The sequence below is a fragment of the Oenanthe melanoleuca genome, chromosome 1A (genome assembly GCF_029582105.1).
Source record: "Oenanthe melanoleuca isolate GR-GAL-2019-014 chromosome 1A, OMel1.0, whole genome shotgun sequence".
Classification (NCBI taxonomy): Eukaryota; Metazoa; Chordata; class Aves; order Passeriformes; family Muscicapidae; genus Oenanthe; species Oenanthe melanoleuca.
The window spans coordinates 4,724,542-4,742,846 of NC_079334.1; the positions used below are offsets into that span (position 1 = coordinate 4,724,542).

Below are 18,305 nucleotides of genomic sequence, written 5' to 3' on the forward strand. Positions count from 1 at the left end.
ATTGGGTTTGTCTGGCTCACCCTGTTTTCTAGAAGAGCAGATTCTGCCAAGCATTGAACAAATTGTTATTCTGTCGTCTTTCCTTGATTAATTTTCTGTCACCTTTTCCATGCCTTTCACAGGCAGAGCAGCCTCATGGCCTGGGCAACCCAGTCGCCTTTCTTGTCCTTTTTGAATATTGGCATGATCCTCTAATTTCTTTGTATTCCTGATCTAGTGGAAGGTGTCCCTGCCCACGGCAGGGACGGGTTGGAACTAGATGATATTGAAGGTCCCTTCTGACTCAAGCCTTAGTATGATTCTGTGATTATTAAGAATTAACATTCATGGAATTTCTTTAGCCAGTTATTTAAACACTGTCATATAAAAGTTCTCTAGATGTCCCTGTTTTAAAATGTTTGCTCTAGTAGATCTTGCCTACCATTTTCATCACTGACTAATGGATGGAAAAGTACTTCTTATTTCTTATTTTTTCTCCTGCAAGATAAGAAATGTCTCTTTCTTAATATTTCTAAGGAGGAAATGGAGGTTTTTAGCATTCCTGCCACTTCTGTGCTATTTTACCATCTCTAGACATACACATCTGCTTTGTTACACCCCTCATTTTACAGTCTGTGGTCACACTATTTATGCTTTTTCTGTAGTCTTCGTTGTTGTATTAATAGAACATTTTTTCCTATATTTTGCCTTTTGAAGCTGTTCTACACCATGCTTTTAACTTCTGAGTGTTTCCTTCACCCTGCTGCTGAGACAAAGTTGTACTTCAGCCAAAATTGGCCATTTTGTTAATTAAGCAATCATGACTTTATGGAGTAAGATCATAAGTATTCTCATTTACATTTCTATCTCTATTTTTGAATCGCAATTTTCTCGTCATTTCTCACATCTTGATGGAGAAGGTCTTTCTGAAGCGTCTGTGTGTGTGTGTGTGAGAGAGAGAGAGAGAGAGAGAGAGGGAGGGACAATTTCCCTGTCTGGGACTGTCCTTTGTCCTTGTTATAACAACTGTCCTTGCTATAACCAAATTATGATTGCTGGCTCCTAAACAACCACCCCTTTATTGTTCCATTATTAAGTTGTTTAAACATTATGAGTTCAAAAATATTTCTTCCATGCAGACTGGAATAACTTCCGTCATAGAAAATAAGTTTTTGGGAAGTGCAATGAGATGTGGCTATTGTGGCTTTTTCTTCACACAGCTTCAAACTGAGCACAATTCTGATACCTTGGAGGGATAAGCAGCCTGATTCTCTGCAGGCATCCCCACTCCATTCCACCTCTCCTCAACAGGGTTAGTTGGAACAAGTTACTGTCTCTGCATCCCTAAGATAATGATGGTGGTTTCATTTGCACTCTTACCTTCTCAATCTTCAAATTTCTTTGTTTATGTTAAAGAATTGGGGCAAAGTATTTTAATATTCCATTCTGGTAAATCATCCTGCTTGATTCAGTAATTACGTCAGTTCAATCTCATTCCTTTTCATCAATGAAAAATATTTAATTTACATGTGACCCACACTCTGAAAACTGGTGAAAACATCTTCCTCTTTACCTCAAAATATTTTTGCTGCCTGTATTAGCAGGCTCCAGCATGGCCTTTTTGATGTGATGGAAGCACAAATATGAAAAGGTCTGCATTAGTGACATTTTTCTGCTTTTGCTTAGTTGTTTGTCCTGCCAACCATTACTATTATTATTATTATTAAATCAAAGTAAAAATGTGCACTTACAAGAGCCTATTTATGTCACTGGAGCCCTGTTGTTGCTGTGGTTATGAGGAGAATTGCTTGCAGAGCACCCAGCCAGGGTTAGCGTGCCAGTGAGGCAGCATACAGACACTCAGGATGGAAAATCAGGGTCACATCAGTCAACAAAACAACAACTCAACACATCTGAAAATCTGCAGAGACAGACAAGGATCTGGTTTGCAATTCATGGACCCAAAAAGTCTTGCTTGCCTTATCTGGCACACTGTGTCTCCCTATATTCTGTCAGGGAATGTAAACTCAATATCCCCACTCTGAGGTCTTCACAGTCCAAATGAGACTTGGCATGCTAAGGGAATGGAAGGATGCAGCAGAGACTGACTGCAGGAATGGATGGGTCTGTGATGAGCTGAATTCCATGGACATGTTGTTAGATCCTTCTGAGCTTTTTATTGCAAGCAGAGCGAAGCGCTTGGATTTGTCAGCAGTTATTTACAAGAAAAGCAGTGGGAGATGGGTGAGTGGAAAAGCTGAAAACACTAGAAAGGTGTAGGAGAATAGTTTGCAGGTGTAGTACAGAAGGCAATTTTCCTCAATGAATTACAGCTGTACTGATTACCAAGGAGTGGAAACATCTGTGCCTGCCCAATGAGGATGGGTGCTATAAAAGAATGGACAGCTAGTTGAGAGTAATTTGGAGTTGGAGACTCAGGCTGTGCTGGAGTTGGAGTCTGCTGGCTGTGCTGTGAGGAGGAAGGGACAGGTGGTTGTGCAAGGGACAGACAAGGTAAGAAGATGCTGTGTGAGGGACAGACAGGGTTGGGGTTAGCTAGTCATGTAGAAGGAAACTTAGAGAGAGGAGTCAATACTGTGTGGAGCAGCTAATGAGGAAAGGAGTCAGAGTTGCTTGAGAGAAGACACAAAAAGTTTTTAATAAAGGGCTGGTGTTAGTCTAGTCTGTCTTGACACAATTACTATAGAAAGGAGTTAAATGAGAGTGAGTTGGCATGGGGTGGGAGGCAGCATGGGTATTCTCTGTACAGGGGCTTTGTGGAGGAAAGAAATGAAGAGAATGGAGAGACTGATATAACACGTACAAAGCAACTAAAAGAAAAGTAAGAGGCTTCATGGTAATGTGCAGTATAGATCTTTTAACAAATAGTTGACAGTAATTTTGTTGGGAGTTGTATTGTTTGATCAAGAGCAATCTGGAGTTTTTTATCTAGTTAATTAATCTTGTGTATGTGTTTTAGTTATAACTAAATGACAGCTTTAGGGCAAAATTTGGATGAAATGCAACATTTGATCCGTTCTTTGTCCTGAGAAGGCAAAGGTATACCCAGAAACAAAAAAAATCGTGGTGACAGTTTGCTCAATGGTTCTTGTGTGTTGATGTTTAGAGGAAAGAAGAGTCTGAACTTGTATCAGTTGATCTTGGAAATGTGGCATTTGAGCAGTACCTGTATGACAAACAATCAACTTCACTCCTAAATCTTATGCTTGGAGCTATTGTGCTGTAACATGGTCTCTACTATTTTCTTGTTATAAATACTGACATAAGGGAACAAAATAATCTAAGTAGAAGGACCCTCTGAGCTTCTGGTAAAACTGCATTGCCTACATATGTGTTTAGAAATCATTTGTTATTCATTATGTGTTTGTGATTAATTGGCAAACTTCAACTGTATTTTGTTGCACAGTGATTCGTGCTGAGCCATGGAGACATCTGAATTGCAAATCCCTCTGGAGAGAATGTGTAGTTTTAAGAGACTGACAGACTTTGGGTGGGCATTTGAAGGATATTTTGACTTTAAAGTAACTCATCAAGCTCATGCCAGAGTGGAATTCACAAAGATGTCACTATTAAGTACTGCTGCTCCAGCTATCTAACACTGGGAACACTTGGGAGGGAGATGCAGCATAAGAGGAAAGCAGAAATTATTTTTCAAAGCCATTTGGCATCTTGAGTTTATTGCTTTCCCCAACAGCTGAGTTGTTGAGGCAGCCTTCACTCCTCCTGGGAAAGAGAGCCAGTGCTGATTGTCTCTTGTGCAGTGCCCAAGTGATGTCTGAAATGATATTGGCAGTTGTGCAGGAGAACTGTGACATCCATTTTTAATGGCAGATCAGCTGTCCAGCTCAGCAGTGCTGCACAAAGCTGCACAGGCAAAGGATGCTGTGCATCTCCACACACCTCCATGTTTGTCATTTGCACTGACTGATTTGTAATTCAACAATGTCAGGATAAATGGTCAGTGATAACTTTCAATGAAGTACTTCAGACTGAAGAGAAGGGGTGTTTCTAAGTGGTTAGATGAAGAGTTTGGGATCTTGGGGGTTTTTGTTGTTTTGTTTTTTTGTAGCTCCTTTGCTAACTCACTGGATGACCTTAAGCAAGTTAATTAACCTATCTGCCATTTCATTCCCCTATAAACTGGGGAAAATAATGTCTGCTTCAGAAATGGGTTGTGAAGATGAATTGATTCTTAGAAAATGCTTCAGCTTTCCCTTGTGAAAAACATGCTACAGAAGTGTTGTTTTTACTTTACTAAGATGTGCATAAAACTTTTAAAGGCAACACTAGCAAAGTCACTTTTTTTTGGCTGGAACAGAGGATTGTGGAGGGGAGGAAAAAAATGAAACAATTGAAAATGACAATCAGCAAAAGAGAAGAAATAATGGAGACATCTGGCTCACTGCTGATAAAAGCTCTTGCAGTTTCTCTTCCATCATTCCTTGCAACACTCATCTGAAAGGACATCCACTAAGCCTTCAAATGGGGTCAAAAAGATGTTCATCCCTAATTCTGTTTGACCAAGTGTGAAAACAGAGTGAATAAAAATGTTCCAGCAATAGAATTTTCAGGGATACATCAGTCTCTTAAATATAAAATCCAAGGAGATTAGTTGGGTCAGTTTGAGTTCACATTTCTGTTTCTTCAAGCTCAACTTTTTTCAAGATACTGTCTTGGATCTAGACCTCTTGGGTTTGTGAGCTGCTGGTTCCCCTGAGTTTCAGCAGATTTTGATTTTGTATATCCCTTTTGACCTCTATGGTGCATTTCAATGCAGATTTTGCTCTGTGTTTTCCTGGCTTAAGTCCTTTGTTTTAGGGTCTCTTGACCAGTGCTGATCACAGGATACCTGGTTAGGACTCTGGGAGCACTCTGGATAGCCACTCTGGCTGCCTTGATTTGCAAAGTCAGCAGATTTTTCCAAGATCTGGCTGGATTCCCAGGTACCCATTCATTTCAGTAGTGCTCTTTGAAGACCTGAACATCATTGATCAATCTTTCCCTCTCACAGAGTCTTTTGAAGGCAAAGTTATGGAAACAGATAATAACTCTGGCTTTAGTTTGGAGTTCTTCACTGCAATCCTGGTGGATGACATGGAGCTGCTGTTAGTTTTGTAACCAGAGCTACTCTGTTTTTGAATTTGCCTGTCTAGAGACTCATAATCAATCCTGTATGCACTTCTCAGCCTCAGTTGCTTCAGCCTATAGAAGCATTCTGCAGAGGCTTTTTTTTTTTTTTTGGTTCAGCTCTTTTTCTCTCTGACCTTGCTAGTACCCAGGCTGAGTAGGTTGTGCCCCTATACATGGCTTCTGGATGTTGTTCCATTTTTCCTGAGAAAAATTCCTCCTTCAAATTTTGGTGGTTTTTTGTTTGTTTTTGGTCTTTGGGAAATTTTTTACCTTTGTCCTGGAAACATTATTTCCCTGAAAACGAGTACTTTCTTGCAGGCCAGTTTCTTTATCATGGGCAACCAAGGTGTGGTCACTGAAGCTTGGTACTCCCCATGGTTTCTTCTTTGGTGGGTACTTACTGGAGACCTTTGCAGCAAAGGGGTATAAATACTTGTCTTTCATGGCCCAGGAGTTCTCACTGGAACAACTTCAGAGTACAAAGTGTAATTGTAGTATCACAGTTCTAAAGCTTGAGGTAGGGAAATAAACTGCACAAATGCATGATCTCTGAATAACCAACTACTTTATTTTGATGCAAATATACTTGGGGATAAAAAATGATGAGAAGTAAATGGAAAACTGTGCTTATATCTAAATAGAGAATTTATCATCTTAGATGTCAGCTGGTTTTACAGCAGCATACAATATATTTTTATGCACCTTTTAAAAAAAATTATTTAAATGAATCTAGTCTGCTTGGGACTTCACTGCCAAATAGAATAGATGACAGCTTAAGTCTTGCTGCTGAGTCTTGTTCCATAACTGAGAATATAATTAGAGAATGTAGTTTTTTCCAAGCAGGTGCTGGCTTTTGTTTTGCTTACTGGTTTTCTCTCCAGTTGCTTCTATGATGGTTTCTTATGATGTATGAATTCTGATTTTTAATTAATCATTGTTTTTTCTTTTGTGACTAAAAGAAGCAATGAATTTAATTGGTAATTGAGAGCTAATCACAGATGTGATGCACTCACTATGAAACACCATGTTATCCATCTACAAAGGCTGTGGCACTGTCTTTCACTGGATTAGTTCACAAAACACTGCTGATAGAAACTATGTCTAAAAATGAGAATGAACAATGTATTCTGAAATGTGTCAGAAGTTTATGGGAGGTTGTTCAGTGTGTCTTGCTATGTCAGGCAAACTAACAGTACTGAAGATGCACTTTTTTTGAAGAAACAGAATTAATCAAGCTTTAATATATTGAAGATCAATGTGTTAGATGTAACTTTAAGAATAAAAGCCCCTTCTTATCAAAAATATGCTTTTTTTTTTTTTGGCAGACAGAGGTCTGAGTTTTTGCTCTCAGTCAGTATTCTTTGGCCCTAATATCTCATCTCTGCCATCCCGGATTCTTCTTGCTATTTCTATAAGAGTCACAAGATCTATGAATTTTAATGAAGTGATATCTCCTGTTTTCAGCTGAGCCCAATGGTGGTGATGCTGAGAGCCATCTTGCTTTGGTAGCTGGCTTTAGGCAGCAAGTGACCTTGCTGTGCAACTGCATTCAGAGCAATGTCACCTTCCTCACTGCAGCAGGCAATGGGTTTTTCCTGCGGCAGGATTTGGTCGGAGGCTGGGCTTGAAGTATCCAAAAAGTAAACAGCAGGAAGCAGAGATGGACTTGAATGAAACAGCAATCCTTATAGCAAGGCTTGTGTGGGAACAGGTCTGTTCATGTGGGAGCCTGTCCAGCTCAGAGGAGAAGCTGCAGGATATGGAGATGTTGACTACAAGCTGGCAAGGCAGTAAGCAGGACACAGTGGCTGCATATTGGAGCTGAATCTCTGCTTCTGGAAGATGGGGCTAACATCTGTTTTCTGTTGTAGGGAGATGAATTTGAAAGAGTCTTGAGGGCTAAATATTGTCCTTGTGCTGTAGCTCAGTTGTCTCCCAGCAGGACTTTCTTTCCATAGAGGTATATACCTGTGCAGCTTTGGCCTTTTCGTTTTCTTTAAAACTGTTTCTCCTCTGTTATTGGAAGCACCTGAGTATTCACCCAGGACTCCAGAGACAGGAATGGCTTTCCTGAGTATTTTAATTCAGAACTCAACATGTTAAATGTCACATTTAGATCATACCACATGGCTGAGAAAACTGAAGCTGTTTCAATGCCTTCAGAGGTGAAGCAATATCTCCCAAGTCCTGCAGTTTACCACAGTGCCCCTGGACCCTCAGGCTGTATGCAGGGGTTCAGGGATGATGTTTTCAGTAGGCTGAGTTTGCCTACCTGGCCTTGTTTTCTGTACCTTGCAGCTCTGCTAAGCTTCAACTGCTTGGGCTGAGATTTTCCAGTCATGATGTTCGCACTGGGAAGTTTAGGGAAAAGTTCTGGTTTTTTTTTTTTAAATGCTTCATACTTTTTTTTTGCCGGAGTTTAAAAGTTTTCCTGGAGATGCTCTCATGAGGAGCAGTGATTATCATGCATAGCCATGTCCACAGTGCAGCCTTAGGTTGTTAACAGTGATGTGGTTCTGACAGTTGACAGCTAAATAATGAAGAGTAAATTTTAATGGGAGGAAGCAATTTTAGTGAAAAACCAACAGCCTTTTGTTTTGTCTTTGGAAAAACAACACTATACTGTGGTTCATTTCATCTGTGTACTGTCTTTTACTAGTCTCTGTGTGAAGCTATTTAGTGTCAGCCATTCCCTCTGCTTTATTGAAAAATAAGGTATAGGACTTCTCACCTCCCTGTTCTCCTGCCCAGCAGTTCATTTTGCTTCCTCTAAAACCAAATCTGGTTTTTTTGATGCTATACTCCATCCAGCTCCTGACCCTTGATCAATTCTCCCTCAGCTCCTCTGTGTTTTCCCTGCTCATCACCACCTCAGGTCAGTAAATGAAGACTCTAAGAAAAACACCAGAATAAATATTGCCCATGGAGTGCCATTCACTTGTGACTTGTGGTCATGAGGTAAAATGTGTGATCACATCCTGCTCTCTGCCCAGGTTCTGTTTTCATTCACAGTAGATGACAGATGAACCAGGACTCTGCAGTCCTGAGATGGTGGCTGTTTGGAGGCTGAGTAGTGAGCCTAGCAGATGAGGACAGGTAGAACACTTGAATTGAAGTTGAAAATTGGATTTTGTTTTGCCCTTTGTGAAATTTACTGTTGTGAAGCTGAGTGACTCAAAAATAAGGCATTCTTCCCAACTTCTGTCTGTGGTCCCTGTTTTCTGTGTATCCAGTTACAGTCATCCATAACTAATTTGTGGCAATACTGCTGGCTGTGCCTAGAGCAAAAGGGGCTGTGAACTGTTCTCTGAGTGCTAAGGTGCTAAATACTCTGGAAGTTTAGTTTCTAAGTTGCTTTATTAGAGTCCCCAAAATACACTGACATGTTTGAAAATACTGCCTTTTATTTCTATCCCTCAGCAGGGAGCTGTGAAGATCTGTTCCTTGATGTTTACAAAAAAATCCCAGCCCTCCAACACCACAATTAGAGTACCACTATAGAAAAGCCCATGAGGAAATTAATCATTCTGTATGCAATGTGAGATCTGGATGCTCTGCAATAAATAGTACACACACCACACATTAAATGATAAGGATAGAAGAAAATTTGAATAGTGTTCATTAAGTGAGCAACATTCATCCTTTGCACTGTAAAAATTGAGAGACCCATGGAAACAAAAATCATGCTATTAAAGATTGTATCACAGTGTGTTTGCATGCTGGACAAATTAATGCCCTGTGGGTGATCTTAAATCTGGTGTGCACTAACTTGCTTAACTTTGTAATCCAAACACTTATTTTTGTTTTTTCTAATATTTTTTGTTAGAGAGAGCAAAACTAATCTCTTTGGAGAATTGCCAGCGAGGAGGGCAGAGGACATCCAGCTAGGTGCTGCTGTGTGCAGCTAGATATCAGAGTGTGCACAGCTCACATGAGTGTGTAGGCAGCTGTGTGCCTATTCTGTGTGTGTGGCCAGCCCATATTTATCCAGCTGGCTGATGCTTCCCTTTGGAAGGCTCCTTTTCTATTAAAAAATAATAAATAGAAGGCATCTTGACAACTGGTTAATGCCTGAGGTTTAGATTACAAACTTTATGGTGTTTTGTGATTTAGATCTTCCTTTTTAGAGCTTCTGCTTGGTTCTGAGTTGCCTGAACACCCAAAATCTGTTTGAATGATGGGTCAAGTGTTTGTGGGAGTTATCACAAGATGTTTTCATAGTAGCATCTTTTATTGCTGTGTTATTAGAAGGGCTGACATGCTGAGGATTCACAGAGACCAATATTCAAGGTGCACTGGAATGATAAAAAACATTAGTAGACATAATTTGTTATATCTATGTTTGGTTTGATTACTGTCTTGTGTTTGAAATCCTGTAATTAGGGCAGCAAACTGCCTCCAGAGCCAGTACAGCTTCAGGTAAAAGAACACTAGGACGAGTTCATTTGACTTCAGTAGGTGACTCTTTACAAAGAATGAAGGCTGGAGCCCTTGTGAATTAAACATCACCTCTGGGGAGCTGAAGATCACAGAGAGAGCAGGGAAATACTGAGGGTCATCTCTCCCTGTTAAATAACCAAATTAGAAGTATAGATCCCTGGGAATGGGCAGCACCTTGACGTGCTCGATCCCCTCCCCCACTAGATGGCACTGAATTCTTTATCTTTAAACGGAAAAAGAAAAAAAAGACGAAGGAAGGAAAATATGGTGGAGGTCATTTTGATGTAGAAAAGACACCAAAAAACCAAAACAAAAGACTTCCTCCCCCCACAAAAAAAAACACGATGAAGAAAAGCAAATTGCAATCGGTTGTGGATTTGCTGTGTCCATTTACTCTGCCCTTCCCCCTCCTAGCCCCAGACCCCACCTCTGTGTACCTTTGCACGGGCTCTCGCTTTGCTTTTGTGTCTGGAGCTCTCGGGAGAGGCGGTGGGCGATGGTGGCTGGAGGATGCTCGGGAGAGAGGAGCCTGGCCCTGGCTGGAGGGTATCCTGGCTGGAGGATGCTCCAGCAGCGCACGCCTCGTCCCCAGGAATTGGCTCCGAACACGCTCACCGGGCTGCGCTCCTCTGTCCCGTGCCTTCAGACATTTTTCCGTGTGCTCTGGCTTTGTCCCTGCATCACTGCAACCTGAAAAGAAAGCCTCGGCTTCCAATCCATCGCTGAAGCTGCATTTTCCCTCCCTGATTTATTTAAGACCCGTCAATTAGCTCCCTGTGCTGAGATGCCCTTAATTCACTGTTGGGAGCGGTTTCCATGTGTGCATCGAGGGGGTTGTGTTATTTTTCATTTTTTTAAATGTTTTTCTTCCAGCTTACATTCATCAGAAGATCGACAAGGATTGGCTTTTTTCCCCTTGTAGTGAGGTGGGAGGAAGAGAATTTAATAATGCTCTGTTTGTTCTGAGAAGGGGCTGTCTGTAATAATCCCGGTTAGAGACATAAGAAGGTTGCTAATGCCTGCAGCAAGTAATATTCCCCCCCACCCAAAAAAAAGGAAATAATGATGATGGAGAAAAATGTTCAATTCCCAGAGTTAAAGAGGGGCTAAAATCCAACAATTTCTCTTACAGTTATATGCTTAAGGTGACTTGCAGAAAGATACCAACTGTGTCTGATAAAGCTACAAAGGCAAGCAAAAAAGGAAAAAAAACATAGAAACTGCCACTGAAATGCTTTTTCAGAGAAAAAGATAAAACCTAGAACTGAATGTCAATTTTTGGCTTTCAAACCCATGCTTAAGAATGAGAAGAGGGAACAAGTCTGGCTTCTCCAGGTACAAAAGTCCTCCTGTCCCAAACTGTCCTGCTGTCTTGGAGAGTAATGGGAAAACCTGGCACCTGGACCTGCCTGGGTCCAACCAAATCTCAGCTCTTTGGAATGTAATCCTAATGTTTAACCAGAAATAAATGTAGGTGTGAATCCATTTATGATTTTCCCATCCTCTCACTTATCTTTTGGTCAGTGTCATGAGAAAAAACAGTTCTGGTAGCTGGGTCCTCTATCCTGCTCTTAGTCTGTCTTCCAGTTCTGTCTAAACTGGATGTTTAGACAAAAACCAGTTTTGATTTCCAGTTCCATCTAAGTAGAGAATAAACATAGCAGGCTCTTGCACTTAAACAGAAAATCCAACAATCAGCAAAAAAATATGGTTGGTAAAATTAGGCTTGTTCCCTGTTCTTGTCCTTCAGCTTGGGACTTGATGCTAAAAATTGACAAAGAAATCCAAGTGCACTTTCATTTCTGTGTAGGTGTGTTATGAGAAACCTGTTCATCATCATCTTATAGGAGCCAACAGCCACAAAACTCTGTATTTTATCTCTGAACAGACAACAAGTATGGCTGCTCCAGGCCCACTGTAACATCTAATTATTTTTATCTACTGACATGTAGTTACTTGAAAAATCCAGTTATAGAAATGGATCCATGTGTGCTGAGCTATTTTTAAAAAAAACCTGAGACCCTTAAATATTGGTGGTTATTATTAACAACAAAGGGAAGCTACTGCTAAAAAAATTGAACTAGTCCCTTTTGGCAGTAAAACTCTTAATTTTACCTAGAGCTTTCCAGTTAGAGCATTGAAATATTGCAGCTCTGATTCAGTAGATGCAGATGTCTTATGGTTTTTATGGTTTGGATGACTGACTTTTCCTTGCCAGTTTCATAATCCTGCAAGGTGCACCAAAAATGGTTTAATGACAGATACTCTTCCCTAGATGCAAATCCCAGTTGATATGGGCCCTGGTTTTGCTAGATAAAATGGGAGATATTTTGGTTTTTTTTTTTTTCTCTGATAATACAATTTGGCTTGGTGCCAAAAGTTATGATCAGCCATACAGATTAATTTTTTCCTGGTGCAGCTGTATTTCCCAAGACAGTCCAGGTATGTATTTCTGATATGCAGAGAATTATTACATCTGCTCTCCCCACTGGAGCAAATATAAATTGGGTGGCTCGTGTTAAAAGCCAGCAGAATCCCAGGACTCCCCTCTCGGGGCCAAGGACTGCCACCAGCCTCAGAGGCTGCTCTCATTGTCAATTCAAATGACACAGCTTGGGATTCAGGGGCCAGGAGTTGGTAGGATCCAGCCTGGGTGTAGATTTTTGCAGCCTACATCTGCAAAAATGGGGAGGCATTGGGCTGTGGACTCTGGTGCAGTAGGAACAACTACATTGTTTGCCTTTCATCCTGTGGAGTCAGTGGGAGCCAAATATTGGATGGGGATGACTTGGTTCCTCTGTCAACTCCAGGATGCTGTGGTACTTGCAGATCAGGATGTGCCAGCATCCAGCCCTTTTTGGTGCAAGGGAAATGACCAAATGACCATGTGGATTTCTTTTTTAAACAGTACAGTTCAGTCTGGAGGACTCAGCTTTCTGGATCACATAAGGTCTAGAATCCAGGGTTTCTTTCAAGCTTGTTCTCTCTATTATGTAGCAGGTTGGGATTTTTCTTTTTCTTTTTTTTTTTTTTTTTTTTTTTTTTTTTTTTTTGGTGCAGTGAGAAAAAGCTCTGCTTGTTTTGGATTTGGTTGACATAATGTAAAGGCTTGTGATCAAGAATGATCAGGATCCAGCTAAATCCAGGTTTTACGTTTTCCCCTCTTAAGAGAGTAAGGCTTCGACATTTCCTGCCTGGGAAGTGGTGCAGTTTATCTTTAAGGAGGATAGAGAAATAAGAAATGAGTCTCACGTTGCATGGGTGACATCACTGGCTTTTGGCTCAGCGCTCTGTATGCTCGGTCTGTAGGCTTCGGCCAAGGCTGCGGGGCTCGGTGTTTGAACACGGAAAGATTCCCAGGTGCACAGAAGATTGGATTTGCAATTATTTGGGTTAAAAACGGTGAAATGAGATTTCTAAAGCTTGGGGACTCCAGCTCGCCTTCTGTTGCATTTGATCTCTACAAGATGGGTGAGTTATTCCCATTAAAGAAAAAGGGAGTCAAAATTTAAGGAGGAAAAAAAGATGTCTGAATATATAACTATCGATGCCGGGGATACGATTCGTACGAAGCCGCTGAGCTAAAAAAATCTCAGCTCCGACAAGGAGACCGGTCCATATGGCAGAGAAATGGTGCAGCCCGCAAGCTGTTGACAACAGTTAGGGGCTGCTCTCCTCTCCCCGTGTAAGGTGTGTAGCCCCCCCCACCTCCGCCCCGGTTTGTTTTGGTTCGGTTTCCCCCGACCTCCCTCCCTCCTTCCCCTCCCCGTTCCTCAGCATCCTCTCCGCCAGCCGTAGCCCTGCCCGCCTTCATCTTGCAGATGGCTAACGTGCCGCCGTGTTAGGCAAGCTGTGCACAACACATCGCGGCGCCGGGGCCGGAGGGAGCGTTCCAGCTGCCGGCGGGAGGGGGGCAGCAGCGTGAGCGTGTGCGGCAGAAGGATGCCGGGGCCCGGGGCAGCCCCCCGCGCTGCCTAGCGGGCGGAGCGCGGCTCCTGCCGGGCTGCGGCTCTGCCCGGCCCGGGGCCGGAGCGCTGCCCGCGAGCAGCGCCACAGTTCCGCACCGAAGCGGCGGAGTGAATGGCGAGGCTGGCGGAGAGAAGCCGAGGTGCCTCCGAAGCCGAGATGCCAGCGGCTGCCAGCGGAGTCTGCTGAGGGAGAGACCCGTGCGTGCCCGCGCTCCCAGAGCCAGCCGAGGAGGGGATGCTGTAACCACGATTCCGAACAGCGGCAGCAAGAACAACAGATTGCTCCCTCCCTTTCGACCCCGCTTTAAACCCGAGCAAGTGACCGGCCGTCCAGACGACGATGCTCTTGCGGAGCCACTGAAAATGAAAGGACAAGTCACCCATTCCTGAAACCGGGACAACTGGCTGCTTGCGAGTGGGAGATGTCAGGCTGTTGAACTTTTGTCCTGTGATGCTGTAGTGAGCTTGCTGGTCTGAAAGCTATCTCTTCTGGATTTCTGAGCAGGCCAGATTGAGAAAGGTTAATGGACTCATCAGCCATCAGGTCTCTTCAGGGGGATTCATCCCTTCAGCCCCTGTCACTTGGGTGCTCGTGGTGAGGGGTCACTGGTGAAAGGCTGTATTTGTCCTCGACAGGTCTCCTCTGCAGAGGAGAAGAGGCAGATGAGACTCCAAGACTGCCTCCAGGGCAGAACTTTGTAGTGCTCTCAGCATCCCTCTGCAGTGTGGATGTGAGCCACGGGAGTTGGGGATGTTTGAGGCAGTCTGTGCCAAGTGACACCTAGCAGCTGCTCCGGTGGTTTTTCTGTGGTCTCACCCCCACGGCTTTGCCTGTTGTGAAGATGTCCATGGTGTTTCTGTGAAGCTGAGGCATGGCTGCTGGAAGGTTACTACTCTATGCTGGCCTCTCTTTAGCTCTGTGTGCCCTTGGCATGCTGGCTGTGGCAATCTGCTCTGACCATTGGTACGAAACTGATGCCAGGAAGCACAGAGAGAGGTGCAAGAGCATCACCACTAAGAGAAATGATCCTGGCTTCATTTATAACTCCAACAACAACCTGCCTCTCAGGGCCAGCAGGTCTAGGTTGGACCGCTGGGAAGGGAAACTCCTCTTGGCAAGAAACAGGAGGCAGATCTTTGCTATGAGCGCGGTTGACGAGTGCAACAGACAGTACAACTCCACCAACATGGGGCTCTGGAGGAAATGCCACCGGCAAGGATTCGACCAGGAGCTGGAGGAGCTGATTGCCAAAGGTAAGGGCTGGGGGTTTTTTTAATTTTTTTTTTTTTTTTTTCCCAGATGAACATGCCAAGCTCTCCTGAGATGAGCAGGGGCTGAGCAGAGCCATTTGGGCTCACAGATGGGAGCTGGCATCTCTAGCCAAGTACCTCTCCTTGCAATGGGTGAACTGGTCTGGCTGGGCATTGCTTCCAGAAGCACTGCCAGGGCAATTTCCCACAGGATCTCGCCTCCTGATACATGGGGTTTGGGAGCAAGAAGGCAATAGGGATGAGAACACACACAGAGCAGAATATCTTTTGCATGCCTCTCTCTCTAATCTTGCTGTAGTCTTCCCATCACCATGGTATCAGATTATTTCCACACACAAATACGTATTCATAAAGCAAACACTGGATTTTTTGTTTTAAATTTGTTTGACCCTGGTGGCTCAGGTAAAGTACATAGTATTTTATTGGAGGTTGCATATGTCTGTGCTTTATCACTGCCCTTCTGAATGCCCCATCCATCCTGAAATACACTGTTTTCAATGCTCACATGCAGGCTTTTTCTATCCTCAAATAGAGAGTAAACAAAGAAATGCTGAAGAGCAGGAGGAGACCCATCTTGCTGTTTACAGAGATATGCATTGGAATATTTTCAATATCTGCAAAACATTACATGAATTTATTAGGAAGGAATAATTTTCTCTTGGGGTGGAGATGCATCTGTTTGCCTGTAGCTTTTTTGTGCTATTTTTTTGCCTAGTCTTTTGGTCCTTTGTCTTAATTTTTCCCCAGGATAGTGGCTCACAGTGATGATCATTTTGCCCCAAATGTTTCTTAGATCTGAAGTGTAGGAAGAGGCCACATACATAAACCCCTCCCTAAACAGAAGATGCGTGTTTTTGGAGGATGATGAGGGTTTTGGTAAAGAATGACGGCATCTTTGCTACCCACAGCATGGTTCCTCTGTACTACAAAATAACATTTCCCTCCCATGGTTCTTGTGTTGCAATAGGAAGATTCCCCATTGGTTTATTTCCACTATAGTGAAATCATTGCTTCTCACACAGTGCCATCTTCCAAAAATATTCTCTGTCCCAAACTCTTTTAATAGCCTTCATTAATTCTCTCCTCAGACATTGCAAGTGGAATTATTGCTTAAAGCTACTTATTCAGGAGTGGTGATCTCTCATATGTTTGCCCATGTACACATTTTGTTCCATATATTTTATGAGTTAGCACTGGATGTGAGTAGAAATTTGTACCAAACTAGTCCAAACAGGTGATGTACCTGGACCACTATTTGGGATCCTGCCTCTGTTGCTAGGGATCCTTCATATCCAGCTGCCATTTAACATTTCCTAGGAAACAGATGGGTGTCTTCAGCCCATTTGTAAAGGACAAGTGGACATGTAAAAAGCTTGTCAGCACCCACCCTGCTGCTGGTTTCAGTGGCAAGGGAGTGATTGCTGTTTTCCATCTAGGTGAGGATGGTACGTGCTGGGCTGGCCGTGGTGAGCTGGATTGCTCTGCCACGTGTGCTCACTCTGCTCGGGGCATAAACAAAGCCAACCTTGACAGCGGGCAAGCATGTCACACAGAGCTCACCTTTGCAAATGGAATTGTGCTTATCAGAGAGGATTTTCATCCTGAAATAAGTGAGACTCTTTCCTCTTTCTCCACCTGCCGTGTCCTGGGATCAGGCGTGTCCATTTCTCCTGCCAGAAACAAAATGAGTGGTGCTGAGTTATGTGTAATGGCAGCTCTGCTAAGTGTTAACCATAGGGAAGATGTGATAATTAAGATGAGGTGGTTAAATGCAGAAGAAGGTGGTCTTTAAAAGATCTTGCTGCAGTCTGCTTGTGTTCATATACGTGTGAATAACTCTACATATACATCACCTGGCTGGTAGCCAGGGATTCCCTGGGCTCAGGTGCAGTGAGTGTCCCTGCACTCACACTCCTGGCTATGTGTGTCTGCAGGTGGCCAGAGAGCCACCTCACAAAGCCACTGCCCACAGGTCACAAGTGCAGCTTGTACACATAGAGGAGCTGTGTGCAAATATCTGGGTGTGTCACTCTTTGCCTGCTCTAAATGTTTTGATACACTTCTAACCAACTTCATTGTAGGATGAGGGAAATGTTAAAGAGGGAGACTCATAACATGGGGCAGCAGCATTTTAGGTCACTTGATGGCCTTTCTGGGTGAGGATCTGTCTGTACTACAGCTCTCAGCCAGGATGGAGAGTCACCCATCATTGCTGTAGAGGTGTGTTCCTTTGGCACCTCTACTCTGAAACACAGAAAAAGCAGGTTTAATGCTAATTCGATAAAATCAAGTGTTTGACTTGCTCAGAAATAAAAATGGAGATGTTTACTTTTTGATCCTCACTTATATGATGAAAGTGAACTAAGTGTTATTGCTGTCTAGTGTTGAGAAGAGCTGTGAGTTCAAAACAAGGCAGGTATTCCAGGTTCACACCAACAGGATCTGTCATGAAAGTAAAATCTAAAGGTAGTTTTCACTTCCATGACAGATAATTTTTTGGGAGTAGCAGGGATGGGTGTGAGGACAGAGTATGTCATGTGCAGGTATGAGGGGCTGCAGATATTCTCTATATGTAGTGTTCAAATAACCTGACTGGGGCACTTACCCTTGCACAGATTAAATCACTCTCATGGCATCCAAGGCAAATACCTTATAAAAGAGGATGTTATTGGGGCATAGAGCTTTAACTCTTTCCTCTGTTAATTTAATGTAATAGACCTCTTCCAGAAGTGGATAAACTAATGCAGATTCTGGCCACAGATATTGTGTGTAATGTTAAATATAATGGAATGTAAATTATTTTGTTTTTGTTTTTAAAGCTGGGCAGGATCTGTAATCCAGTCAGTTTAAAACAGATCCCACATTTTTCCTTAGGCAAAATTTTCAGTATTGAGAATGGTCTATTGAGATTTGTCTATCAAAGTATAACAAAAAATGGTCATTAAGAGCCTAACTAGCTTTGCAAATACCCTGCAGTTATTCTGCCTATGAACTCTGCTGAAATTAATATGAGCTATAGGCAATGGCTTGTGGCACGATCAAGAACTGTGGTACTTGGTAATATTCTCATGCAAGTGACTTTAAAAATTAGTTCTGTTCTTGAATAGGTTGGGTCACTTTTGTAATTCTATTCTGATTTTATTAATTTTTACTTTCTGGAAAATAAATCAAGGCCTTTATGTTGGGTTTTGCTAGAAAAACTGGAGATATGTTTCTTTATATATAGGTGTAATAGTAGCTCATATATAAAATAGTTGCTCCTGTTTTTATTTCTCCTATACTTCTTTTTGTATTTTCATAGAGCCCATGTGCATATTTCAAAATAATATAATTAGGTAAATAGTCAGTGAATTAAGAGATTGTAATTTCTGTTGTTCCTAATTTTATTTTTTTCATGATGACAAGGAAAAGAAATGAACCATCTAATTTTGTGGCAGCTTTAGACTACTCCTCAGGTCTCTGGTCTCATGCTTGTCTGCCACTCCCTGAGTATTC

General features: G+C 42.5%; 1 protein-coding gene across 1 annotated transcript in view; it reads left to right on the top strand.

Moving 5' to 3' along the window:
• Positions 1-14,297: 14,297 nt before the first annotated feature.
• The window catches only part of TMEM178B (transmembrane protein 178B), a 187,264-nt gene continuing 183,256 nt past the window's right edge, over positions 14,298-18,305 (top strand). The window contains exon 1 of the mRNA XM_056482649.1: positions 14,298-14,792. Coding sequence (XP_056338624.1) covers positions 14,411-14,792 — 382 coding nt within the window. The 5' untranslated portion in view covers positions 14,298-14,410. The remainder of the gene's footprint in view (positions 14,793-18,305) is intronic.